The sequence below is a fragment of the Suricata suricatta genome, chromosome 11, assembly GCF_006229205.1.
Source record: "Suricata suricatta isolate VVHF042 chromosome 11, meerkat_22Aug2017_6uvM2_HiC, whole genome shotgun sequence".
NCBI lineage: Eukaryota > Metazoa > Chordata > Mammalia > Carnivora > Herpestidae > Suricata > Suricata suricatta.
Window position 1 is genome coordinate 16424214 of NC_043710.1, and position 21275 is coordinate 16445488.

The window sequence follows — 21275 nt, forward strand, 5'->3', positions numbered from 1 at the left end:
GTGCCTTTAGAATTTGTCGGTATTCATAAAGTAGTGTTCTGGGAAGAATTGACATCTTAACAGCATGTGAGTCTTCCTGTCCATGAACACAAAATAGCTCTCCAATAGTTATTTTAGATTTTTTGTGATTGCTTTCATTGGAGTTTTGTAGTTTTCATCGTATAGATCTTGTACATATTCTGTTATATTTATATCTAAATATTTTTCTTTTTTCATCCCATGTAAATGGTAATTGTATTTTTAATTTCTTTAAAAAATTTTTTTAATGTTTATTTTTTATTTTTGAGAGAGAGAGACACAGCATGAACAGGGGAGGGTCAGAGAGAGAGACACACACACAGAATCCGAAGCAAGCTCCAGGCTCTGAGCTGTCAGCACAGACCCTGATGGAGGGCTCAAACCCACGAACTGTGAGATCATGACCTGAACTGAAGTCAGACACTTAACCAACTAAGCCACCCTGGTGCCCCTGTATTTTTAATGTCTAATTCCAATTCCAGTTACTCATTTGTTCACTGCTAGTGTATAAGAAAACAGTTGACTTTTAAAAAATATATTTATTTATTTTTGAGAGAGAGTCAGAGTGTGAGCAGGGAAGGGGCAGACAGAGAGGAAGACAGAGAATCTGAAACAGTCTCTAGGCTCTAATCTGTCAGCACAGAGCCTTGTGTGGGGCTCGAGCCACAGGCTCTGAGATCATGACCTGAGCTGAAGTTGGATGCTTAACTGACTGAATCACCTGTCAATAGAAAACTGACTTTTTCTATATTAACCTTGAACCCTGCAACCTCTATATAATCATAATCGCTTAATAGTTTAAGAGTTACTTTTTTTATTATTTGGAATTTTCTAATAGACAATCATGTCATCTGTGAACAAAGACAGTTTTTTTCTTCCTCTCCAATGTATGTACCTCTTACTTACTTTCTTTTCTTACTGCATTAGCTAGGATTTCCAGTATAGTGATGAAGAGGAGTAGTGAGAGGAGACATTCTTGATTGTTCCTGATCTTTGGGGGGACATCATATATTTCTGATTGTTAAGTATGATGTTAGCTGCAGAGTTTTTGTAGACATTTTCTATCCAACTGAGATAGTTCTCTTCCTAGATTGCTGATAGTTTTTATCACGAGTAGGTGTTAGGTTTTGTCACATGCTTTTTTTATATGTATCTATTGGTATGATTATTTGATTTTTCTTCTTTATCCTGCTGATGGGTTGTATTTATTGATTTTCAAATGTTGAACAAGACTTGTATACCTGGGATAAATCCCATTTGGTCATGGCATATAATTTTAAAAATATATTATTGGATATGACTTGCTAATATTTTGTTGAAGATATTTGCTTCTGAAATACTGGTCTGCAGTTAACTTTTCTTCACTGTCTTTGTCTGGTCTCAGTGCTAGGGGTAATACTGGCCTTATAAAGTGAACTTGGAAGTAGTTCCACTTAACGTTTTCTGTAAGAAATTGTAGAGAATTGATGTAATTTGTTCCTTAGATGTTTGATATAATTTACCAGTGAACCCACTTGGGTCTTGTGCTTTCTGTTTGAGGTTATTAATGATTAATTCAACTTAATAAGTATATGCCTATTCAGATTATCTGTTTTTTCTTGTGCAAATTTTGGTAGACTCTTTCAGGCAATTAGTCTATTTCTAATAGATTATCAAATTTATGGACATTGAGTTGTTCATAATACTCTTTTATTATCCTTTTAGTGTCCATGAATCAGTAATGCTGGCCCCTCTTTTATTTCTGATACTGATAATTTGTGTCATTTCTCTTCTTTCATTAGCTTGGCTTGAGTTTCATCAATTACATTGACCCTTCTAAAGAACTAGCTTTTGGTTTTATGATTTTTTTCTATTGATTTCCTATTTTTAGTTTCATTGATTGCTTCTCTAATTTTTTTTCTTACATTGGATTTAATTTGCTCTTCTTATTTCCTAAGATGGAAGCTTAAATTATTGATTTTAGATCTTCTTTTTTTTCCAAAGAAGATTCTTTTTTTTATATTTATTTATTTTTTGAGAGACAGAGAGAGACGGAGCGTGAACAGGGGAGGGGCAGAGAGAGAGACACACAGAATCCAAAGCAGGCTCCAGGCTTTGAGCTAGCAGTCAGCCCAGAGCCTGATGCAGGACTTGAACCCACGAACCGTGAGATCATGACCTGAGCCAAAGTCAGACGGTCAACTGACTGAGCCATCCAGGCGTCCTGAAGAATCTTTTTTTAAAAAAATGTTAATTTATATATTTTGGAGAGTGAGAGTACATGAATGGGGGAGAAGGGGAGAGGGCGGGGCGGGGGGGAGAGAGAGAAAATGGATTCCAAGAAGGCTCTGTGCCATCAGCGCAGAGCCCAATGCAGGGCTCAAACTCACTAACCAAGAGATCATGACCTGAGCTGAAAACAAAGTTTGGACATTCAACCAGTTTAGCCGTTCAGGTGTCCCTATTTTTTTTTTTTCTAATATATACATTTCAGTGCAGTACATTTCCTTCAAAGCATTGCTTTTGTTGCATCTAACAAATTTTAATAAGTTGTATTTTCATCTTCATTTAGTTCAAAATATTTTAAAATTTCTCTTGAGATGTCTTCTTTGAGCCATGTGTTATTTAAAGTGTCTTGCTTAATCTCCACATATTTGGGGATTTTCTGCTTATCTTTGTGCTACTAATTTCTAGTTTACTTTCCTGTGGTCTGACAGCATACTTTGTATGATTTCTGTTCTTTTAAATGTGTTACAATGGGTTTTGTGGCCCAGAATGTGATCTGTCTTGGCCTAGGCTGTATTTCAAGGAGAAACTTACTACAGAGTCTAGAGTCATGGCATTTGACCTTAAGTCTAAAATTAAATGCTTCTTTCTCTTGGCCCTGGCACATAATTTGGACAGGTATCTTACAACAGGACCTCTATCTATGACTTGTTGATTACAGAACTATACCTGTAGAGGAAAAGCGTATAGAGATTAGAATAAATGATTAAAATAATTTTAACTGTAGCCATTTGTTAGACACCTACTACTTGTCATTACTTTACATTTACTGTTTCAGTAACTTCTCTCAATGACCCTATAAATTGTCAGTATTATCATTATACCCATTTTACAGTTAAGAAAACTGAGGTTCAGAGAGACACATAATCATGCTACGGTAAATACTAGCTGGAAGTATCAAAATCAGGTCCATCTGATTCTGAAGCCTATATTCTCTGACACCATACCAAAAACAAACTGTAAGCCATAATATCCCAGTTCAAGCTAGTCTTTCATCCATGACGGAAATGGGAAACTAAGTTTGCTAAGGGAATATGTGTTTAATGCTGTGCATTTGATTAGTGTCTTTCCAAAAACACTATCACTGACAGTTTTGATGACTTTAGCAGTGGACATTTTAGTAGTAGTGCTTCCTGAGAGCACCTATCTTGGAGTTAAAAACGTAGGCTATATTTATTTAGCATGGAATTTTCTAACCAGGGATGATTTTGGTCCCCAGGGAACATTTGGCAATGTCTGGAGACCATTTTGATTGTCACAACTGGGTGAGGGAGTAGTGGGCAGAGGCCAGGGTTAGTGCTAATCACCTTACAAAGCTCAAGACCCACCACACCCCGTAAACAAAGAAATATCTGCCCCAAAATATCAGTAGTGGAGGCTGAGAAACCCTGAGTCTAGCTTGTCTATCCTTTTATTACTGAGAAAACCTCAAGGCCTCAGAAATCTCTTCGCAGTCTCTCAGGATTTAGCTTCTGAGGCTGAGTGCCTCCTGTGTAAATACTTCAGAGCTCAGTCCATTAACTCATTTCTGGCACATTTCCTATACCTTCAGCGTAGTGGCCAGAAGCCTACTAAATGGTTGGGGCTTTTTAATAGGGTGATACTTTTTCTTCCTGATGTTTCCAAGAGACAGGCTCAGCTGGCTTGCAGCTCTTGCAGTAGAGAACCTGGTGACAATACGCTAATCTGTTGCTGGCATCTTTTCCTCCTAATCTGTGTTTACCCGGCACTGAAAATCAACTCCCTGGTGCCAGGCTCCATTTCTCCTAAGCGCTGGCACCATTGGCAGAGAACACCTTCTCAGCCTCTTCCACACAGCACTACCATACATGTTTATCATATTGCACAGCTGTTCTCCAGAAGACATTTCTGGAGGCATGGACTGGACAGTAGCCTCTGGACCTGGGGGTTAGAGTCTTAATCACTGTGTTCCCAGTTGTAGATCCACAGCACTCTTAAAGCATCTGGTTGTTCGTTCTTTCTTTGTTTTTTTTTTAATGTTTATTTTTGAGAGAGAGAGAGAGAGAGAGCGAGCACGTGCACACATGCATGTGCACAAGTGAGGAGAGGGGCAGAGAAGAGAGGGAGACACAGTCCAAAGCAGGTTCCAGGCTCCGAGCTGTCAGCATAGAGCCTGACATGGGGCTTGAACTCATGAACTGCGAGATTATGACCTGAGTTGAAGTCAGACGTTTAACCAACTGAGCCAACCCAGGCTCCTTGCATCTGGTATTTTCCTTAACTGTTTTCCTGATTCTAGCTCCCATCCTTTCCCCCAGATTTTAAGCTCCTAGAGTATGGAATCTGTTTCTTCAGTTTATTTTCTATCCTTCAGTTTATTTTCTACTCTCTTGCTCTAACTAACATTTCATTCACCATCTATTGAGAAATCAATTTAACTTCTATTATTTTGTGGGGGGGGTTTCTATTAAAAGTTGGAAGACAGTCCCGTGGGTGGCTCAGTCCCTTAAGTGTCTGACTCCTGATTTTGGCTCAGGCCATGATCTCATACGTAGTTTGTGAGGTCAAGCCCCAGTCAAGCTTTGCACTGGCAGTGCGGAGCCTGCTTGGGATTCTCTCTCTCCCCGTCTGCTCCTCTTCCTGCCCTCTCACTTTCTGTCTACACACACACACATACAAAACAAACATTTGAAAAAAGAAAGATTCTCTTAGCTAGGCTTGCTTGCTCCATTAAAAAAAATTTTGGAAGTCATGGTAAAGAACTACAATGGCATGAGAGAGACTAATGGTCGGAGGGTGATGTCAACCATCTAGATAAGCAAGCCAGAGAACAATTCATAAGCTCAGTGATATTGAGCCTGAATTAGAGTGAAACTAAGTAATTCTTTCCAGGGAATTGGTAGACCTTAGAACTAAAAAATTATTTTCTACAAAAATCAAGAAAGTTCCTATTAAGAAAGTCCAATAAGGGCACCTGGACAGCTTAGTTGGTTAAGTGTCTGAATTTTGCTCAGGTCATGATCTCACAGTTCATGAGTTTGAGCCTCCCATCGGGCTCTCTGCTGTCAGTGCAGAGGCTGCTTTGGATCCTCTGTCCCTCATCTCTCTCTGCCCCTTTCCTCTGCTCACGTGTGCTTTCTCTCTCTCAAAAATGAATTTTTTTTTAAAAGTCCAATATGTAGCTTACCCTCTTCATAACTCAGAGAAACTTAGAAAAAGTTCCCAAGTCAGGTGTAAGTATTATAGGATATTCTATAAAGGTTAAAATTATTAGGAACATAGATAATTTTATTAGGAACATGAGGTAATCACTCATTTGAGTGATATGCCCAGGGCCCTCAGTAGGGGGTTGAGGTCAGTGGGCTCATGGTCAGCACCCCCAATGCTATCTTCCTCAGGCCTCCCAGGAGATCATGACTATTTGGGTCTATGTCTTTGTAAGATTTTAAAGAATTTTGTGTGGGAGCGGGTGTATCGGTTTATCTCAAATGGTTATTTCAGAGCCTTTGTCGACATTCTTTTCCTAGTCATCCCCCCCATGAAATTTTAATATCACAGATATGCTGTATGTGCGTCATACACTGCAGTATTTTGGAGGCAAGCTAGTGATTGCACTAAGATTTCCCCATGAACCAGTTTTTGCCCCCCATGGGGGCAATATTGCCATGTTGAGAATACATAATATAGCAGTATTATCATCTTGGAAATGAACTGTTATTTTTACCTTTCTTTACAAATTGAAACTGGGGCAAGGACACTCGCCATAAACTAGTGTTGAAAAGAGTCTTATGTGGTGGCTTGCTGCAACTGGAGAAGAGTGAGAACAGTACTTTTCTGGTTTGTGTGGTGGACATTTTCTCTGAACAACGTCTTGGCCATTTGGGAAAGAACAGGGCAAGACCAGGAATGACAGAGCAATAAATGCAGCTCACCAAAAGGAGAAAAAAAAAACCCTGCAGGTGACAAGACCCTTTTGCAGGGATATGCTGAGGAGGAAGATGGTGAAACTGAAGAATCTAGGTATAAAATAGTCCGTTGTTCCAAGGCTAGTAAGCTCTAGCAAATTCTTTCTTAAAGTAGGAGGTGATTTGCAGCAGAGAATACCATTTAGGTTGTCTAGCATGCAACAGTGTTCTTTTCTCCCAAGAGGGTTTGGCTCTGTCTGATCAAAAGGGTGGTTGTGTATGAAATGCACCTCAGAAGGAGGAGGAGGAAATGACATGTTCATGTAAATGAAATACAACTGCAAATTAAAGTGTCACCCTGTTAAAAAAAAATCCATTTTTTATTTAATTGGTTACCAAGGGAAAAAAATGTCATACAGAAGTGTATGTCTCAGGGAAAGTTAAACCGTGAGGTGATTCAAGGAAGTTTTTGTAGGGGGGGAGTGGAAGGGTTTATAAAATATTGCCTTAATAAAAATATTCTGATGCTGAAAAGCTAGGCTCATAAATTTCTGCTGTCATTACATTCCAGGGGTCCAGAAGAAATTAGTAAATATGACCTCATTTGTTCTTTACCGTCTCTGTCTGTCTAATCACCTGCATACTGGCTGCCTCTTCCCTGGAGGAAGCCTCCTTTTGAGATGTTTTATTAGGGAGAAGGTCATGTACAAAAGAGGAGACACTTTCTCCTGAATAGCTCTGCTACTACAAAGACATCCAGGAATGAAATGCTTTTCTGTGGGGCCTTTCTGTGTTGATGTTGTCCTCCTATTTCTCACATCCCCTCCCCAACATTTTTATGAAAATTCATCTTTCTCTTTAGACTGAGAGCCTACCAGACCAGACATATATGTTACCTGCCACATTGTTGGCGCTAAGGAAATGTTAAGCAATCATGGGAGGAGCTGATGAATGGGATTATGTTTCCAGTAGAATTGTTCCTGAGAGGCATGTCTGGTTTCTCTTTGAGATGGGGACTTGGCAGATGGTTCCTCCTCTTCCCCTTCTCCTGCTAATCCCAGTACATGTTTTATGTTTACAGAGGAAATGTGGATAAAGACTATAATGTCGTCTCTTTGTCTTCTCCCCCAACCAGGGGCAGTGATTGGTGATGGACAGTCTGCTGTGGCCAGTAACATTGCCAATACTACCTACCGGCTCCAGTGGTGGGACTTCACTAAGTTTGACCTCCCCGAAATCAGTAATGGTAAGCCAAAGTAGAGCTGGTAAGCGGGGTGTCTCTTGTCGGTGAGTCAGAACTCAGAAACCCATGGAGCACTGGAGTTCCCGTGTTGTTGAGCAGCTGATTGCCAGCTGCTGTTTCTGCTGCTCTCAGTCAGTAGTCAGCAGACATGTTTGAGCACCCACCCTGAGCAGCAAACCACGGTGGCTGCAGTGCCAGGAGCAGTGCCAGGATGGACACAAAGATGAAGGTGTCTCTACTCTGGGGAGTTCACCAACTGGTAGCTCATTGTCCTAAGCCTCAGTGTTTAGGTGGAAGTGAGACAGGGAGTGTAGGAACCGAGAGCTAGCCCTTGTGACCCTTGAGGAGAGACTGTGGTGGTGTGAGACTCCTTTATTAATCCAGAACTGGATGGAGCAAAGTGGATGGCACGTGGTATATGATTTACAGACACATCTGTCTGATAGTCCATTTTCCCAGCTTCCTGGGAAGTCCGCAGTCCCATGTCTCCGTTGTTCATCACAGCATTTTAAAGAATTTATTTCACTTTCTATTGAATGAAGGACTCACACTCCTGAGAAGTAGCAGTTCAGACTCTGTGTGAATACTGCAGATGACAGGTCACACTGTGTGACGAGATGGCCTGGTCCATCACTCATTAGTTCCTGGTATTGTTCCCTTGCTGTTATTTCCTCCCATTGGTCCTGGTTCTACCTCTGAATCTCCATAGAGTGAGTCTAATGCACCTCTTGTGATGGTCCTCCAGCTATTTGAAGATAAATTGCCATTTCCCTTTCCCAAATCTTTCTTCTGAGGGCAGATTTCCTTCCTTGAGGTTCCTTTTACTGATCCTGTTTCCAAATCCTTGACAGTTCTTCTCATCTTCCCTTTTGATTTTGAGGGGCCAGAACACAGTAGAAAACTCCAGGTAGGAGCTGTCCAGTACATAGCACAATGGTGGTTTGGACAGTGTTGATTCAGTCTGAGATTTCAGCAGCTTTTTCTGAAGCCACTCCTCAGTTTGCGATCACTTCAAATTCCTGGATAGTTATTAAGAAACTGAGACTACCATTCTGTACTTACTTGTACAGCTGAATCTTTTAAAAACCAAAACAGGGGCGCCTGGGTGACTCAGTGGGTTGAGCATCCAGCTTTGGCTCAGGTCATGATCTCATGGTTCGTGGGTTTGACCCCTACTCTGGGCTCTATGCTGACAGCTCAGAGCCTGGAGCCTGCTTCGGATTCTGTGTCTCCCTCTCTCTCTGACCCTCTCCTGCTCGCACTGTCTCTTTCTGTCTCTCAATAAATAAATAAATAACATTAAAAAAAACAGGTTTGTATTTATTTCTATTAAATTTCATCTTGGTAGTGTCAACTTCTGTTCCTGGCTCTTCCCTCTCAGTGTCTTTTTAAACTTTGATTCAGTACTTTTCTCTCAGTCATACATTATCTACTAATTTGATAAATAGACTTTCTCTGTCTCCCTTTGGATTACTAGTAAAAACGGTGGATCAGTCAGGACGTTATACCAGCCCTTGTGTTAGGTTGCTTTGGACTTTCTCTGTGTCGATTTTGGTTTGTGAATTAGCACCTACACATGATGATCACAACTGAAGCCCACATTTTAGAATAATCTTGTCTACAAGGTATTGTAAGAGTTTCTCAGATGTCTTAAAATAATCAAGATATTCTTTGTCTGTGGCATTTCCTGATCTGCCAATCTTGGTATCCTTATCAGACCATGAAAATAAAGTTAATGTTTCATATTCTAATCTTAGTGAAACCACAGTAGCAACCATTTATTTCTTTCTAAGTACTTATAAGCCACACGCTCAATAATCATTTTCTTTAACTCTGCTGGGAATCAGCTGCAGTCTACTTTTTCCTTTATTGAATACCAAGTTTACTTGCTTGTTCATCTCCAGATTTCTGGCCCAGATCTTATTTGCCATAATCGATTTCAAGTTATTTAGTATATATTGTTTACTTTGTTTTTTAATTATAATTGGAAATACATTCAACAAAGTTTTTTAAACTATAAAATAATATTACAGTGAAAAGTTTCCCAACCCTGCTCCCAGGTACCCACCACTCCTCCCGCTAGGCAGCCAAAATTAGCAGTTCCTTGTATATCTTTTCAAGGATACCTTATGTGTGTATAAACAGGCAAATGCAAATGTATGTTTTCTCACCTTCTGTTTGACCCAAATGGTAACATGTTATACATACGCTTCTTTCTGCACTTTGGTTTCTGTACTTTATAATATACGTTGGTCATCTTTATATCAGTATATGAAGAGTTTACTCTTTCTTTTTTAATGAGTGCCTAATATTCCTTTGTCCAAATAGAATCTCTATGTTCCATTTTTAACCCATTCTTCAATCACTCTTCCTCTGAGGAACTTCTAAATTGTTTTCAGTCTTTTTCCATACAAACTGTACCGCATTTTGTTGTTTTGCATACGTGCAAGAATATAAGATAAATTCCTAGGAATGGAATTGTAGTTAGGAAGAGTTCATACATCTATGATTTGGGTAGGTTTTGCTAAGTCGCCCTCTGTAGGGGTTATGCCAATTTCTACTCTCCCCTGCAGTCTGTACAAATGACTGTTCCCCTAAACTCTTGCTGGCATATTGTGTTATCGTATTTTTGGATATTTGCACTTCCAATGGGTAAAAAATAGGTATTTTAAGTTTGTATTTCTCATATTACACACCAGGTTGTGTGCCTCTTTATACACTTGACCATGTGTATTGCCTTTTCTTGACCTGTCCATGTGCTTTACCTATTTTTCTATTGTGTTGCTGATCTTTTCCTTATCGGGTCTACAGGAGTTCTTTCTAAATCAGAAAATTGACTTATAATAGGAGCTTCCTAGTTGTCATTTGTCTTTTGACTTTGCTGAAGGTTATTTTTGTCATAGAACTTATTTTAAGTAGTCGAAATTATCCAACTTTCCATTTATGGTTCCCAGATTTTGTGTCATTATTAGGAAGATCAGTTAGTACTTTTGTATTTTAGTTCCTTTACCTTCAAGTCTTTGATGCACTAGAAGTTTAACCTAGTTCCAAATAAGCAGAAAAAGAGCCAGCTTTTACTCCATATGGCTACTCGTTTGTCCCAACGAGTTTATAGACTAATGCATTTGTCCCCATTGGTTTGGAATGTCACTTTCATCCTATTTTTACTGTTCTGTGTTTATTTAGATGTATTTCTAGACTATCCATTCTGTCCTAGTGATCTGTGTGATTATTCATATGAGAGTACCACATGGGTTTGAAGTTTGAGGCTTTGTGTTTTACAATCTAGGACCCATCTCCTCTTGTTATTACTATTATAATTTTTTAAGTAGGCTTCATGCCCAGTGCAGAGCCCAACACAGAGCTTAAATTTACAATCCTGACATCAAGACCTGAGCAGAGGTCAAGCCTCCGATGCTTAACCAACTGAGCCACCCAGGCACCCCTCTTATTTTTTAATCCAGATTTTCCTGTCTGCTCAACTAGTTTTTGTTTTCCTATCCATACAGGGACTGTTACTTCTCCCTCACACACACACACACACCCCCCCGAAAAAACCTGTTAGTATAGTTATTGCAATCACATTCAACTTAAAAATTAACTTAAGGGTAAGAATGTGATATGATTTTCCATTTTTTTCGGTTTACCTTGTGTTCTTAGGAATGTTTTAAAGTTTTCTTCATATAAATCCTATAGAATTCTTAGGTTTATTGTTATAAGCTTATTTTTTAAGTCCTACTGTCTTACTGAATTTTTTACTAATTTATATTTGTTGCTCAGGTAAATCTCATGGGTTTTCTAGGTGTGTTATCTGTAAGTAGTGATAATTTTACTGTCTCCATTCCAAGTTAATACATTTGTGATTTATTTCTCTTGTCTATTTGATTGGCTCCAATCAGTATAATGTTAAATAATAGCAGGCATCTTCATATTTTTCCTGATTTTAGTGGGAAAACTTCTAGCTTTTTCCCAGCAAGCATATCGCTGGCTATTGGGTTGAACCAGAACTAGTTTATTATTTTAAGGACGCTATCTATTCCTATTTTATTGAGAGTTTTTTTATCAGGAATGGATTTTGAATTTAGACATGGCCCTTTCCGCATCTATGAAGATGATCATTTTTTTTCTCTCCTTTGATCTAATAACATAATCATCATGTTAATGGATTCTGTAATGTTGAACCTGTCTTTACATTTCTTGAATAAACCCCACCTGGTTGGTAGTGTATTCTTTAATGTAAAATTCCTTCCATGTAGCTTACTAATAGACTTTTTTTCATTGATGTTTGTAAGTGGCATGGCCCTGTCCTTTTTTATAATATTTATGGACTTTGGTGTCAGTATTATGCCTGTATTATAAATATAATTTGGAAGGTTTTCTTTGGAGCAATTTCAATACTATTTGAATTGCTTATACTTTTATATTTTAGAGGTCTGGGCCTAATGTTTTCTTTCTTCCTTCCTCCCTCCCTTCCTCCCTCCCTTCCTTCCTTCCAGGAGGTAGGTCTTTGATAACTCTCTCTGTCAACTGTCCTACCAAGGGCTAAGTACATGAACTCTTAGACCGCACTGTCCAGGTTCAAATCCCTGGCCAGCCACCTTCTTGCAGTATGACCTTGGTTATTTAATCTCTCTCCGCCTTCATTTCCTTGTGAAAATTATAATAGTGCAAACCTCAAACCTCATAGGACTGTTCTGAGAATTATACTAGTTAATAATGTCAGGCATTCTGAATATTACCAGACATATAGTAAATGGTCAGAAAGTGCTATTTTTATCATGTCACTTTCTAGGAAATTGCACCCTGATTCTTGGAGAGTATGGCCATAACTCTATAAAGTCCCACCTGCCCACATCCTAGGACACTGGGGTACATATACTCCTTCTATGGAGAGTAGTGTTCATGTAAGCAAGGTGTTGCTCTCACCCATTGCCTTATCTGTAATGGGCTTCCCTTCCTTCTCAAGCATGTTGTTTCTACCCACAGATCATTTGCCTTGTTAAAAAAACAAAATATTCAAAATACAGGCATTGGTTATGCTGCTGGCATAGCTTTTTGGTTGTCCTTAATGTGTTTTATATAAGCCTCAACTTGTTCCAACTTCAACTTCCTATAATTCTCCTCCTGTGTTTCTTCTTACATTTTTTTTATCACAACTCTTGTAAAACCTGGGCTGATCAGAGAGCTTCACGTGCAACCAGATTGACTCATTTAGTTTGGCTCATGCATGGTGTTAGAATTCTGCTTTTTAAGAGTGTCCTATTTTTCTTAGAGTTTTGACCTTGGAAAACAACTGCGTTCTGGTTGCTTAGGGCGTATATGTCTGATGATAGTCAGTGTTCCTTCCCCTGGTATTACTCTCTAGAATGATAGTCACTTTCACCTGAGTTTCCTGTGGTTTGCTCGTTGGTCTGAATGAAGTCTAGTTACAGTTTGCATCCTCACTCTTGATAGATTCAGCTGTGAGGAGAGTACGTAGGGAATCTCTTTTGCTGTAGGATTCATTTCTGAACACCACGTACTTCTCTGTGGAGGGCAGCCTTTGGCTCTGGCACAGCCTGTGCCTGCAAGCCACTGGGCTTGAGTTTTGCTCCTGTGCTCAGCAGCCACTATATTGCTGGTCATCTGACTTACCTGAGTTGTATTTAACTTTTCTCTGGAGTTAAGGATTCTTGCCCCATGTTCCTCTCAGTTGGGGTGCAGGAGTAATGAATTCCTCTCTGTAAAGTTTAGGAGCCTGTGAAGAGGCCTTAGAGGTGTAGATCATTTTGAAACCACCTTCATGAAAAAGTAGCTCATTAGATTCACTCTGCTTTTTAAGAGTGAGCTCTTATTGAGTAAAGAGCATTGGTCACTAGGGTTCCCTGCCAGAAGCGGCCTTCAGAAAGCCGGCGGCTGAGTGGCGTAAGGCAGACCATACCACAGGAGACGCAGGCCCTGGTGCCTTCGGGGAGGGCTCGCAGTGTCATCTGGAGTTCTGTGTTTGAGGTCTTATTCTGCAACCACAGGGGCCCAGACACAGCCAAAAGGAAATTTCCCTGCTGATTTAAACCCCTTTGAGTTTTCCAAATCAGTATCTAATGCATTTGCAAAAGCACTGCAACTGCTAATCGCTCCCATGGCCTCATCTGGCTAGCCAGCAACAGGCTACAAATCGATCTTTGTACAAGGTGTTTGTTTATAATTTATGGAGCTGATAGGAAGGCAGAGCCATCTGCTCCTCCAGGCATCAGTATTTCTAACCCCTCCCCTTCCCTGCTAGGGCATTTTTACTTGGAAATCATTTATAATTAGGAGGAGATTACATTGCAGAGTCTGGAACATGGCTTCCTGCTGTCTTCTGCATCATTTTTTCTCCCCCTGGAGCTGCCCCCTGAAGCTCTTAAGCAGCTTTGATTTGAAAAACCCTTTCTTTCCTAACCTTGATTTTCATTCTGAGCTACCCCATCACCCTTCCCCACATGTGTTTTGCCTTTAAGTGCAGGGCAGCTTGCTGGAGCTACAGCTCAGGGATCAAGGACTGCTTGGTAAGGCAGCAGTTTTCAAGTGTGGTCCCAGGCCAGCAGCATCAGAGATACCTGGGAACTTGTTAGAAATGCAAATTCTCAGCCCTCCCCTGAACATTCTGTGTTTGAATAAGCCCCCCAGGTGATTCTGGTGCTGCTAATACTGGAGAAGCACTGTGATAAGGCGAGGCAGGGAGCAGAACAAAGATTTCTGCAGGTGTGTGGTTTGCCAGTGTCTTAGGCTTTATTTCACGTCACCTTTTTCTCTACCTGCTCCCATCATTGTTCAGTCCGAAAAGGGTGAGTTGTCCTTGTCATGAGTGCATCACTATCCTGTGGCCCAAGAAAACAAGAAATCACTCCCTGTGAAAATTAACTCATCAGAATTTCAGTCTCTTGAGGAGAAGCCGCACAAGTGAATTGGAGCAGTGACCACTCACTATTGTAACTGAACATTTCCATTTCCATGTGGGAAATTAATAGACAACGAGCAGCAAATGTAAGCCGCTAATTGGAACTTTGAAATAAAAATGAAATTGTAAACACACCACCCAGCGCTCACAGAAGCAAAGCTACCAAATCACTGTGTGCCTGCCACATCCCCTTCATTAGGGCAGGAGTGAGCCCCGGGTCACTAGCTGCATAGTTGCTATGATAAATGGACGTCTGGAGAAACTCTGCCTGAGTTCTCAGCATTCTCTTTTCATTTGTTATTTGTATGTCTGTCTGTGAGCTCCCTGCATTGACTTCAAGCACTTATGAAACTGGGTGGAGTTGGTGGGGAGGGAACAAAATTTGGGAGGTGGCCATTGATTAAGACTTATCATGATGTAGTAAACACAAACACAGTGGCTTGGATTGGAGGCTGACAAAATGCATTTCTATCTGTATGCCCAGTTTTTCAGCAGCTTAGAGCCAAGCTTTCCAGAAGAAGTAAAACCTTACTTGTACTCTCCTTCCAACCCTGGCTCCCCTTGGGAATTAATCTGACAGTAAGCAGTTAAATGCTTTTTATTTTACATTGGTGGTGAGTTCTGATGGTTACTGTAGGTTTCTATATGTTGAGCTGAGTTAATATGTTAACACGTGTAAGATCTATGTATCAGCAAGATAGGAAAGTCTACTTTCATAAAATACCCATCATGAGTTTTTAAGATATTAAATGTGGATAAAATGGTAATTGTGCAAAACTGTTAAAGTTTGGTGGTTATCGTCTCAATTGTCAGTTTCTTTTTATCTTTCTGAGGGTTATGCCAGCCTCAAGTTTAGAAGGTCAAGATGGACTCACTCCCGAAGCTCCCCCCATTCCTTTGTTTTTTTTCTCTTTTTATATATCGCCAACTGGAATCATGTGTCAGTCTAGGGAAGGAGGAAAAGATTGTCATTTTTTGGCACCAGGCTTGGGACCCTGAGTAAGGAGCAGACGGTCTCAGTGCTAACTAGATAAATCTAGCCACACAGCCTAGAGCAGATGGTGGGTTGGAAGTTGAGCAGTACAGAGCCCTAATGGTGATTGCAGTGAATATTTGGATGTCATTATTTTATTAGTTAGCAAACAGAACCATCCTTGTGGTCCCTCCACGGTTTTATGTGTGATGGTGCTGTAGGTGTCAGCCCCCAAGAGTTGGCACAATAGCCTAATCAATGTGTTCTGATGTCTTTTTTTGATCTACTTTGTCATCTCTGTGGCTTCATTAACAACATTTAGGGAAAGGAGAAAGAATATAGAGTGTTAAAAATCACTGCAGGTCCCTGAGCTCCTAAGCCTCAAGGCCCCTGAAAAACAGTTCTTTGTTTTGTTTTCCTTACTTTCCTGGGGAAACTTGCCCTTGACCTTCCAGGGCAGGCCTTTTGGCTTCCTGGAATAGATCACCTGGAATCTGGTGAGGACAGCTGAACTTGGCTTTGTTTTTGTTGTTGTTGTTTGTTTGTTTGTTTGTTTTTTCTTTTAAGCCATAATGCTTTTGACAATGGACATTCAAGTAGTCTCCTTCAAATAAAAGAAGGACTGAAAAGTTTGTGTTCATGTGCATTTGAAGTAGATCTAAGTGAGACAAAGCCCAGAGGAACTTGGTCCCTTTGGATGTGTTGTGCTGTTCTTCTTGTGCCCGTGTTGTGGGCACTCTGCCCCCAAGCTCACATCGAGGATACCCTGCTTCCTATTGGCAGGGAATTACACAGTGGACTTCGGATACTTAAATGAAAACCAAAGCAAGGCGGGCAGGCACAGACCCAGTGCTGGCCGACATCTCAGTCCTGTCACATGGAGCAGATTCTCCCCACATTCTGCCCCCACCCCCACCCTACTCCCTTCTGCTGAGCCTGCTGCCTGGCTGACCCTGTGCATAATTCTTTGTAGCTGCCCAGTACAGACTGGGGCTGCCCCTGGCTGTTTGCTTATGGTATTGATAAGACCTGCAGCATAGTGAGAAATGAAGAGTTCCAGCCATCCAGCCACAGCTGACTGTGTTTCTCCTGTCCTCTCTTGTGAAGTTAGGGACAGGTATTAGCAAGGACCTGTCCAGAAGTTTGAAGTCTCTAGATGTTTCATTTCCCTTAAATGAGAAAGTAGGACACAAACTCATGAAAGGACTTTCTTCTCCAATGTCGCATAGCATGTGTGCAGTAGAATTCTCACTCCAAGGAAGCTTTACCTGTATCACCTTTCTCTTGGGATCAGTGGTTTTGCATTTTCATTCATCTTAGTTTTGATCTCTTGGACAATAACAGCTGCTGAGTAGCTCTCCAGGAACAATCTGTAATAACTTTTTCCATATCTAATCTCTCAAATGATGTTTCCTATGTGTGAGCTAAGACTCAGCAGGTGGTTGTGATTGTGTTGACTATCTATCGTTTCCGATTAAAATGGTAAAAGAGACATATCTTTCCTGTCTCTTGTGTTGCTTCTTCAATGACATTTTAGTTTGATAAGGCAGCCTTTAGCATTTCTAGAGAGGGTTCAGGCCCTGAGGAAGGCTCCCAAATTTCTTGGCCCAGAATTTTTCACATCATCAACTCCAAACTTTCTTACCCTCTTTTCTTTCTTTGTCTGATGCAGCCTCCGTGAATGTGCTGGTGCAGAACTGCAAGATCTACAACGATGCCAGCTGTGACATTTCTGCAGATGGCCAGCTCCTGGCAGCTTTCATCCCTAGCAGCCAGAGGGGCTTTCCTGATGAAGGCATCCTGGCAGTGTACTCCTTGGCCCCCCATAACCTGGGTGAAATGCTGTACACCAAGCGATTTGGTAAGGGAATGGAAGCCCAACCTAGTGACCAAGGGATGCTGGTGTCTTTGCGTGGGCATTCCTAGGTGAGGCACAGCTTAGGTTGGAGTGCTGGCCATAGCCTGCCCCTCCTTCCCTGGGGCACAGGCCAGAGGAAGATTGCTGGGCAGGGGTCTTGGCTGGTAGTGTTACAGAGGAGTCTTCTCAGAATAAGAGCCCTTCCTGCCATGACAGCCTCACCAACACGCTTCTGCTGTGATCGCCGCAGAAAAAGGAGGAGCTTTGGTCATGGCTTGGGGCGGCAGGCACACTCCTATACTGTGAGGCAGCTTGGCTTTGTGTATTAAAAGCCCCTAAAATATTGTTCCCTTCAATCCAGCAATCCCATTTTTAAGGAAATAATCAGAAAACTATACAGAGATTTATGTACAAGGATGTTCACAGCAGTGTTACTTATCATAGAGAAAAATGTCAAATGCTGAAGATTTGCTTAAATTAATGAAGGTGCATTGATAGGGTAAAATATCATCTGGCCTTTAAAACGCTCTTATTGAAGAATATTTAACGGTGGAAAAATGGTCCTAATGTAAGAAGTGAAAATAGATTTTGAAATAGTATTTTCAGTATGGCACCAATTTTTAAAAATGTGATTCTATGATGACAGTGGTTAGCATTTGTTAAGTACTTTCTATATGTCAAACACTGCATTCAACACTTGAGACACCTTCTCGTTGTACTCTTCACTATACTCCCACGAGGGAGCCCTTGGGTAACCGAAGATGCAAATTGAAAATAAGGAGAAAAGACTGAAAGGGAACATTATTTCCTTGTAATAGCAAGAACTCTGGGAAATGTCTCTCTGTTCTGTTGGCTCTCAGGTCCCAATGCCATTTCGGTGAGCCTGTCCCCAATGGGCCGATACGTAATGGTGGGCTTGGCCTCGAGGAGGATCCTGCTGCATCCCTCCACAGAACACATGGTGGCCCAGGTCTTCCGGCTACAACAGGCCCATGGTGGCGAGACCTCCATGAGGGTGAGTGCCAGGGCTCATGCCTCCACTGTCGGGCAGCTCTCCAAGCTGGGTAGGGTAGTGAAGGGCAATGACGCTATCTCCCAGCCTGGACTAGAGGTAGCATGTTCGTAAAGACTAAGGAAAGACTGCAGTCTTCACTTTTGGAAATTCTGGACTATTCAAAAGCAGGAACTTTCTCCCACCCTAGTTCCTGAGCTGAGCTCCCCAGAGGCCTCAACGTGTCTCTGGATGAAGACCAAACAGAGTACCTCCTTACGTCAATATGAGACCTTTAGTCTAGAGATACTTAAAGGACCCAGTGAAGTATTTAAGCTTATGTAACAAAAAAAATTTTTTTGAAAAAGCAAATTATGAAAATTGATAAATGGTATACTGTGAAGTGTTCTTTCCCATGGGTTGTAATCATGTTGGAGGATGAGGCCTTTGGGTAGCTGCTGTGCTCTTAACCATCTCATCCATTTCACTAGCAGAGGAAGGTCCTGTTGGGCCCCTCTCTTGTCTGCGGTGGACCTGGACCGCTCTGCTACTGCCGCAAAAGCCTTCTGGGCATCGTGGGGTTAATGGCCTTCTAAACTCAACCCTGCTAGTTTCTGAGAGTTCCCGTGGGGGCTCATTCACTTTTGCCTAGGGGAATTGAGCATTTGAACGGTTCTCTAATTAGATGGTATTTAAGCTCTGTCTCAAGCTAAGAACCTGTGAATTCCCTTAGCACTTTGTGCCCTGCCATTTATAGTTTTATGCACTTGTTTATGTGTTGTTTTGTGTTTGCTTTAGCTGAGTGGTGTGTATGTTTAATCTGCCCAATTAGGTTCAGTGTAAGCTCCTTAGGGGCATATCCCCCAGGGCCCTTCATTTAGTGCTGTGTATAGATGTTTGATGCCTGGAATGGAAGCATTTGTTTAAAAGAAAAAAAAAAAAAAAGAAGCCAGAGATAGGATCCACTGTGTAGAAAGTGACAGAAAGTAGGTGGCCTAGCATAGTTGTCGCCAGCCTCTTCTCCCTCCCATCTCCTACAGGGACCCTCTATCCAACTCTACTGAACCACTTTCAAGCACCCTGAATTTCAGAGGGCTCTTTCTTGTCAGTGTGCCTTTACCTGGAGCGTCCTTCTCTCTCTCAACCTGACATCTGTAGCTCTTCTAAATCACTCCCTCCTTGTGCCACCACCGTACCTGGCTCCTGGCACTCATGTTAACACTCATCACACCAGACTGCACTTACTTGTTTCCGTGTCATTCTCCTCTTTTGAACTGTGAGCTCGAGAGTGAAGACCATATCCATTTCACCTTTATGAAGTCCAAGTACTAATAAGGAACCTGACACGTAGGAGAAGCTGAATGAATGAAAGAGGATCTCAAGGCAAGTGTTCTCCTTAGCATTTCTAGGTGGTATCGAGCAGAACCAGTGAGAGGTGACAGCATGTCCCACCAGGCCTCTGAAAGGGGGAAGCATGAAACAGGCAGTCTGTGCTCTTGATACCATACTACCAGGGAAGTCCTAATTCGTGAATTCCAGACGACTGTGTAAATATCCGGTATTAGGTGATTGGGAGAAAACATTCTGGGAAGTTCACAGGTCTGTTTTCTTCCCTAGTTATTTGAGGATGAACGTTGAGGTTTAGTTTATTCTTATTTTGCTTCTCTTCAGCAGATTTGGATGGTAAGAGTACCTGGTGTTTGCCTTGCACCATCCAGAATCCTGGTCCTGACAGCTGCTCTTCTAAACCCTTCCTGCCCAATTGTGGAATAATTGTTTATAATCATTAAGTGACAGGATCTGATTTCGGCAACACTAATGGACATCTCCAGTCTCTTCCGGAAGCCAGGGCTCCTGCCCAGCTCCTGGGCACAGGCTGCTAGTCCCCCATCCCAGCAAGGTTCCTCTTTTCCATAAGTAGCTAGAAACATCTGGCTAAGGGCAAGCAGCTACAGGGCGGAAGCCAAGATTTTGTCACATGGGGCTGGCAGCTCAGAGAGTGCAGTTGGGAGAGTATGCTGAGGAGATATGGCAATCCAGGGCTGTCCTGCTAAGGGGCTCAGGGCAGCTAGCCAGCTGCTGCATGCCTCGTGACCAGAGCTATTTCTCTGGCCTCCTAGTGAGGCTTTTTTGATTCTCAGAAGGCACCATCTGCCACTTAGGGAGCTGAAGTAACTAGAAAGCTCCCATTTGGGAAGTATTCCTCTCACCTAAGAGACAGGATCCAGGCTACTGAACAAAGTTTTTCTCACCCCATATCCACCACATCTGCCTTTAAACCCCTGCACTACAGAAAGGTTTCTGGTTTTCCAGGTCTTGGTTGCCCCTTAACATCCAAAGGCACCAAAGCACTCAGCAAATGCCCCTGAATTTCAGTCGTTGGTGGACGGGAAGACACCAGCTGTTTTGGATAGCTGTGCTGTACCACCGTTTAAGGCAAGAAGTGCCTTTTTGTCTGAGAACAGGGAGCGAGGGTTTTATGGGACAGTAGAGCATCTTTCTCTTTGCACAGGTAAGTATAGGTGGGTGTCTCCATCTGTAATGTCACGCTCTGTCTTTGAAGGAATGCTTTTGTGGGTGACAGGCCTATACTCAGGCTTCTCTACCCAGAATTCATTCCCCTTCTTTTTGGTGTTCCCTCTTGGAAATCACCGTGGTAATATTCAGAGGGGTGAGCTTGTTGGGTCAACAGACATTCCCAGGAGAACATCCTCCAGAGCATTGACTTACCTTATTTTAATTCCCACTAAAGTGACATCTCTCCCCAAGAGATGATCTCTTAACTCAGTCCCATATGAAAACTCTTCTGAAAATGAATTACTAATCGCTGCTTTGCCTTGATGCGTTTATTCTAAGCAGTTCTTCAGACCTCTAGATCAGTGCTTCTCAAACTGTGCTCCTCCAACAACCTGTGTTAGAACACATGGGGTCCTTGTCAAAAAAGACAATGACCGTAGGGGCCTACATATCCGCATAAGAATGGGGCGGGAGGGGTGCAGATACCTGCCTGTGTTCACCAAGCTTTCCATGTAATTTCGATAACACACTGAAGTGTGAGAGCCGCCCTTCTTAGGGACTCCTTTCTGCATTTTGGGTTCCTGCCCTCAGGCCCTTCAGCAAGGCAGAGAAACACAGTCTCTGG

At 41.8% G+C, this 21275-nt stretch overlaps 1 protein-coding gene across 7 annotated transcripts in view; it reads left to right on the top strand.

The window, feature by feature from the left end:
• The window catches only part of AMBRA1 (autophagy and beclin 1 regulator 1), a 172692-nt gene that overhangs the window by 124421 nt on the left and 26996 nt on the right, over positions 1-21275 (top strand). For all 7 annotated transcript variants that reach the window (XM_029914974.1, XM_029914975.1, XM_029914978.1 and 4 more), the window contains 3 exons: positions 7285-7395; positions 16957-17145; positions 18003-18157. In XM_029914974.1, the coding sequence (XP_029770834.1) occupies positions 7285-7395; positions 16957-17145; positions 18003-18157 (455 nt within the window). The remainder of the gene's footprint in view (positions 1-7284; positions 7396-16956; positions 17146-18002; positions 18158-21275) is intronic.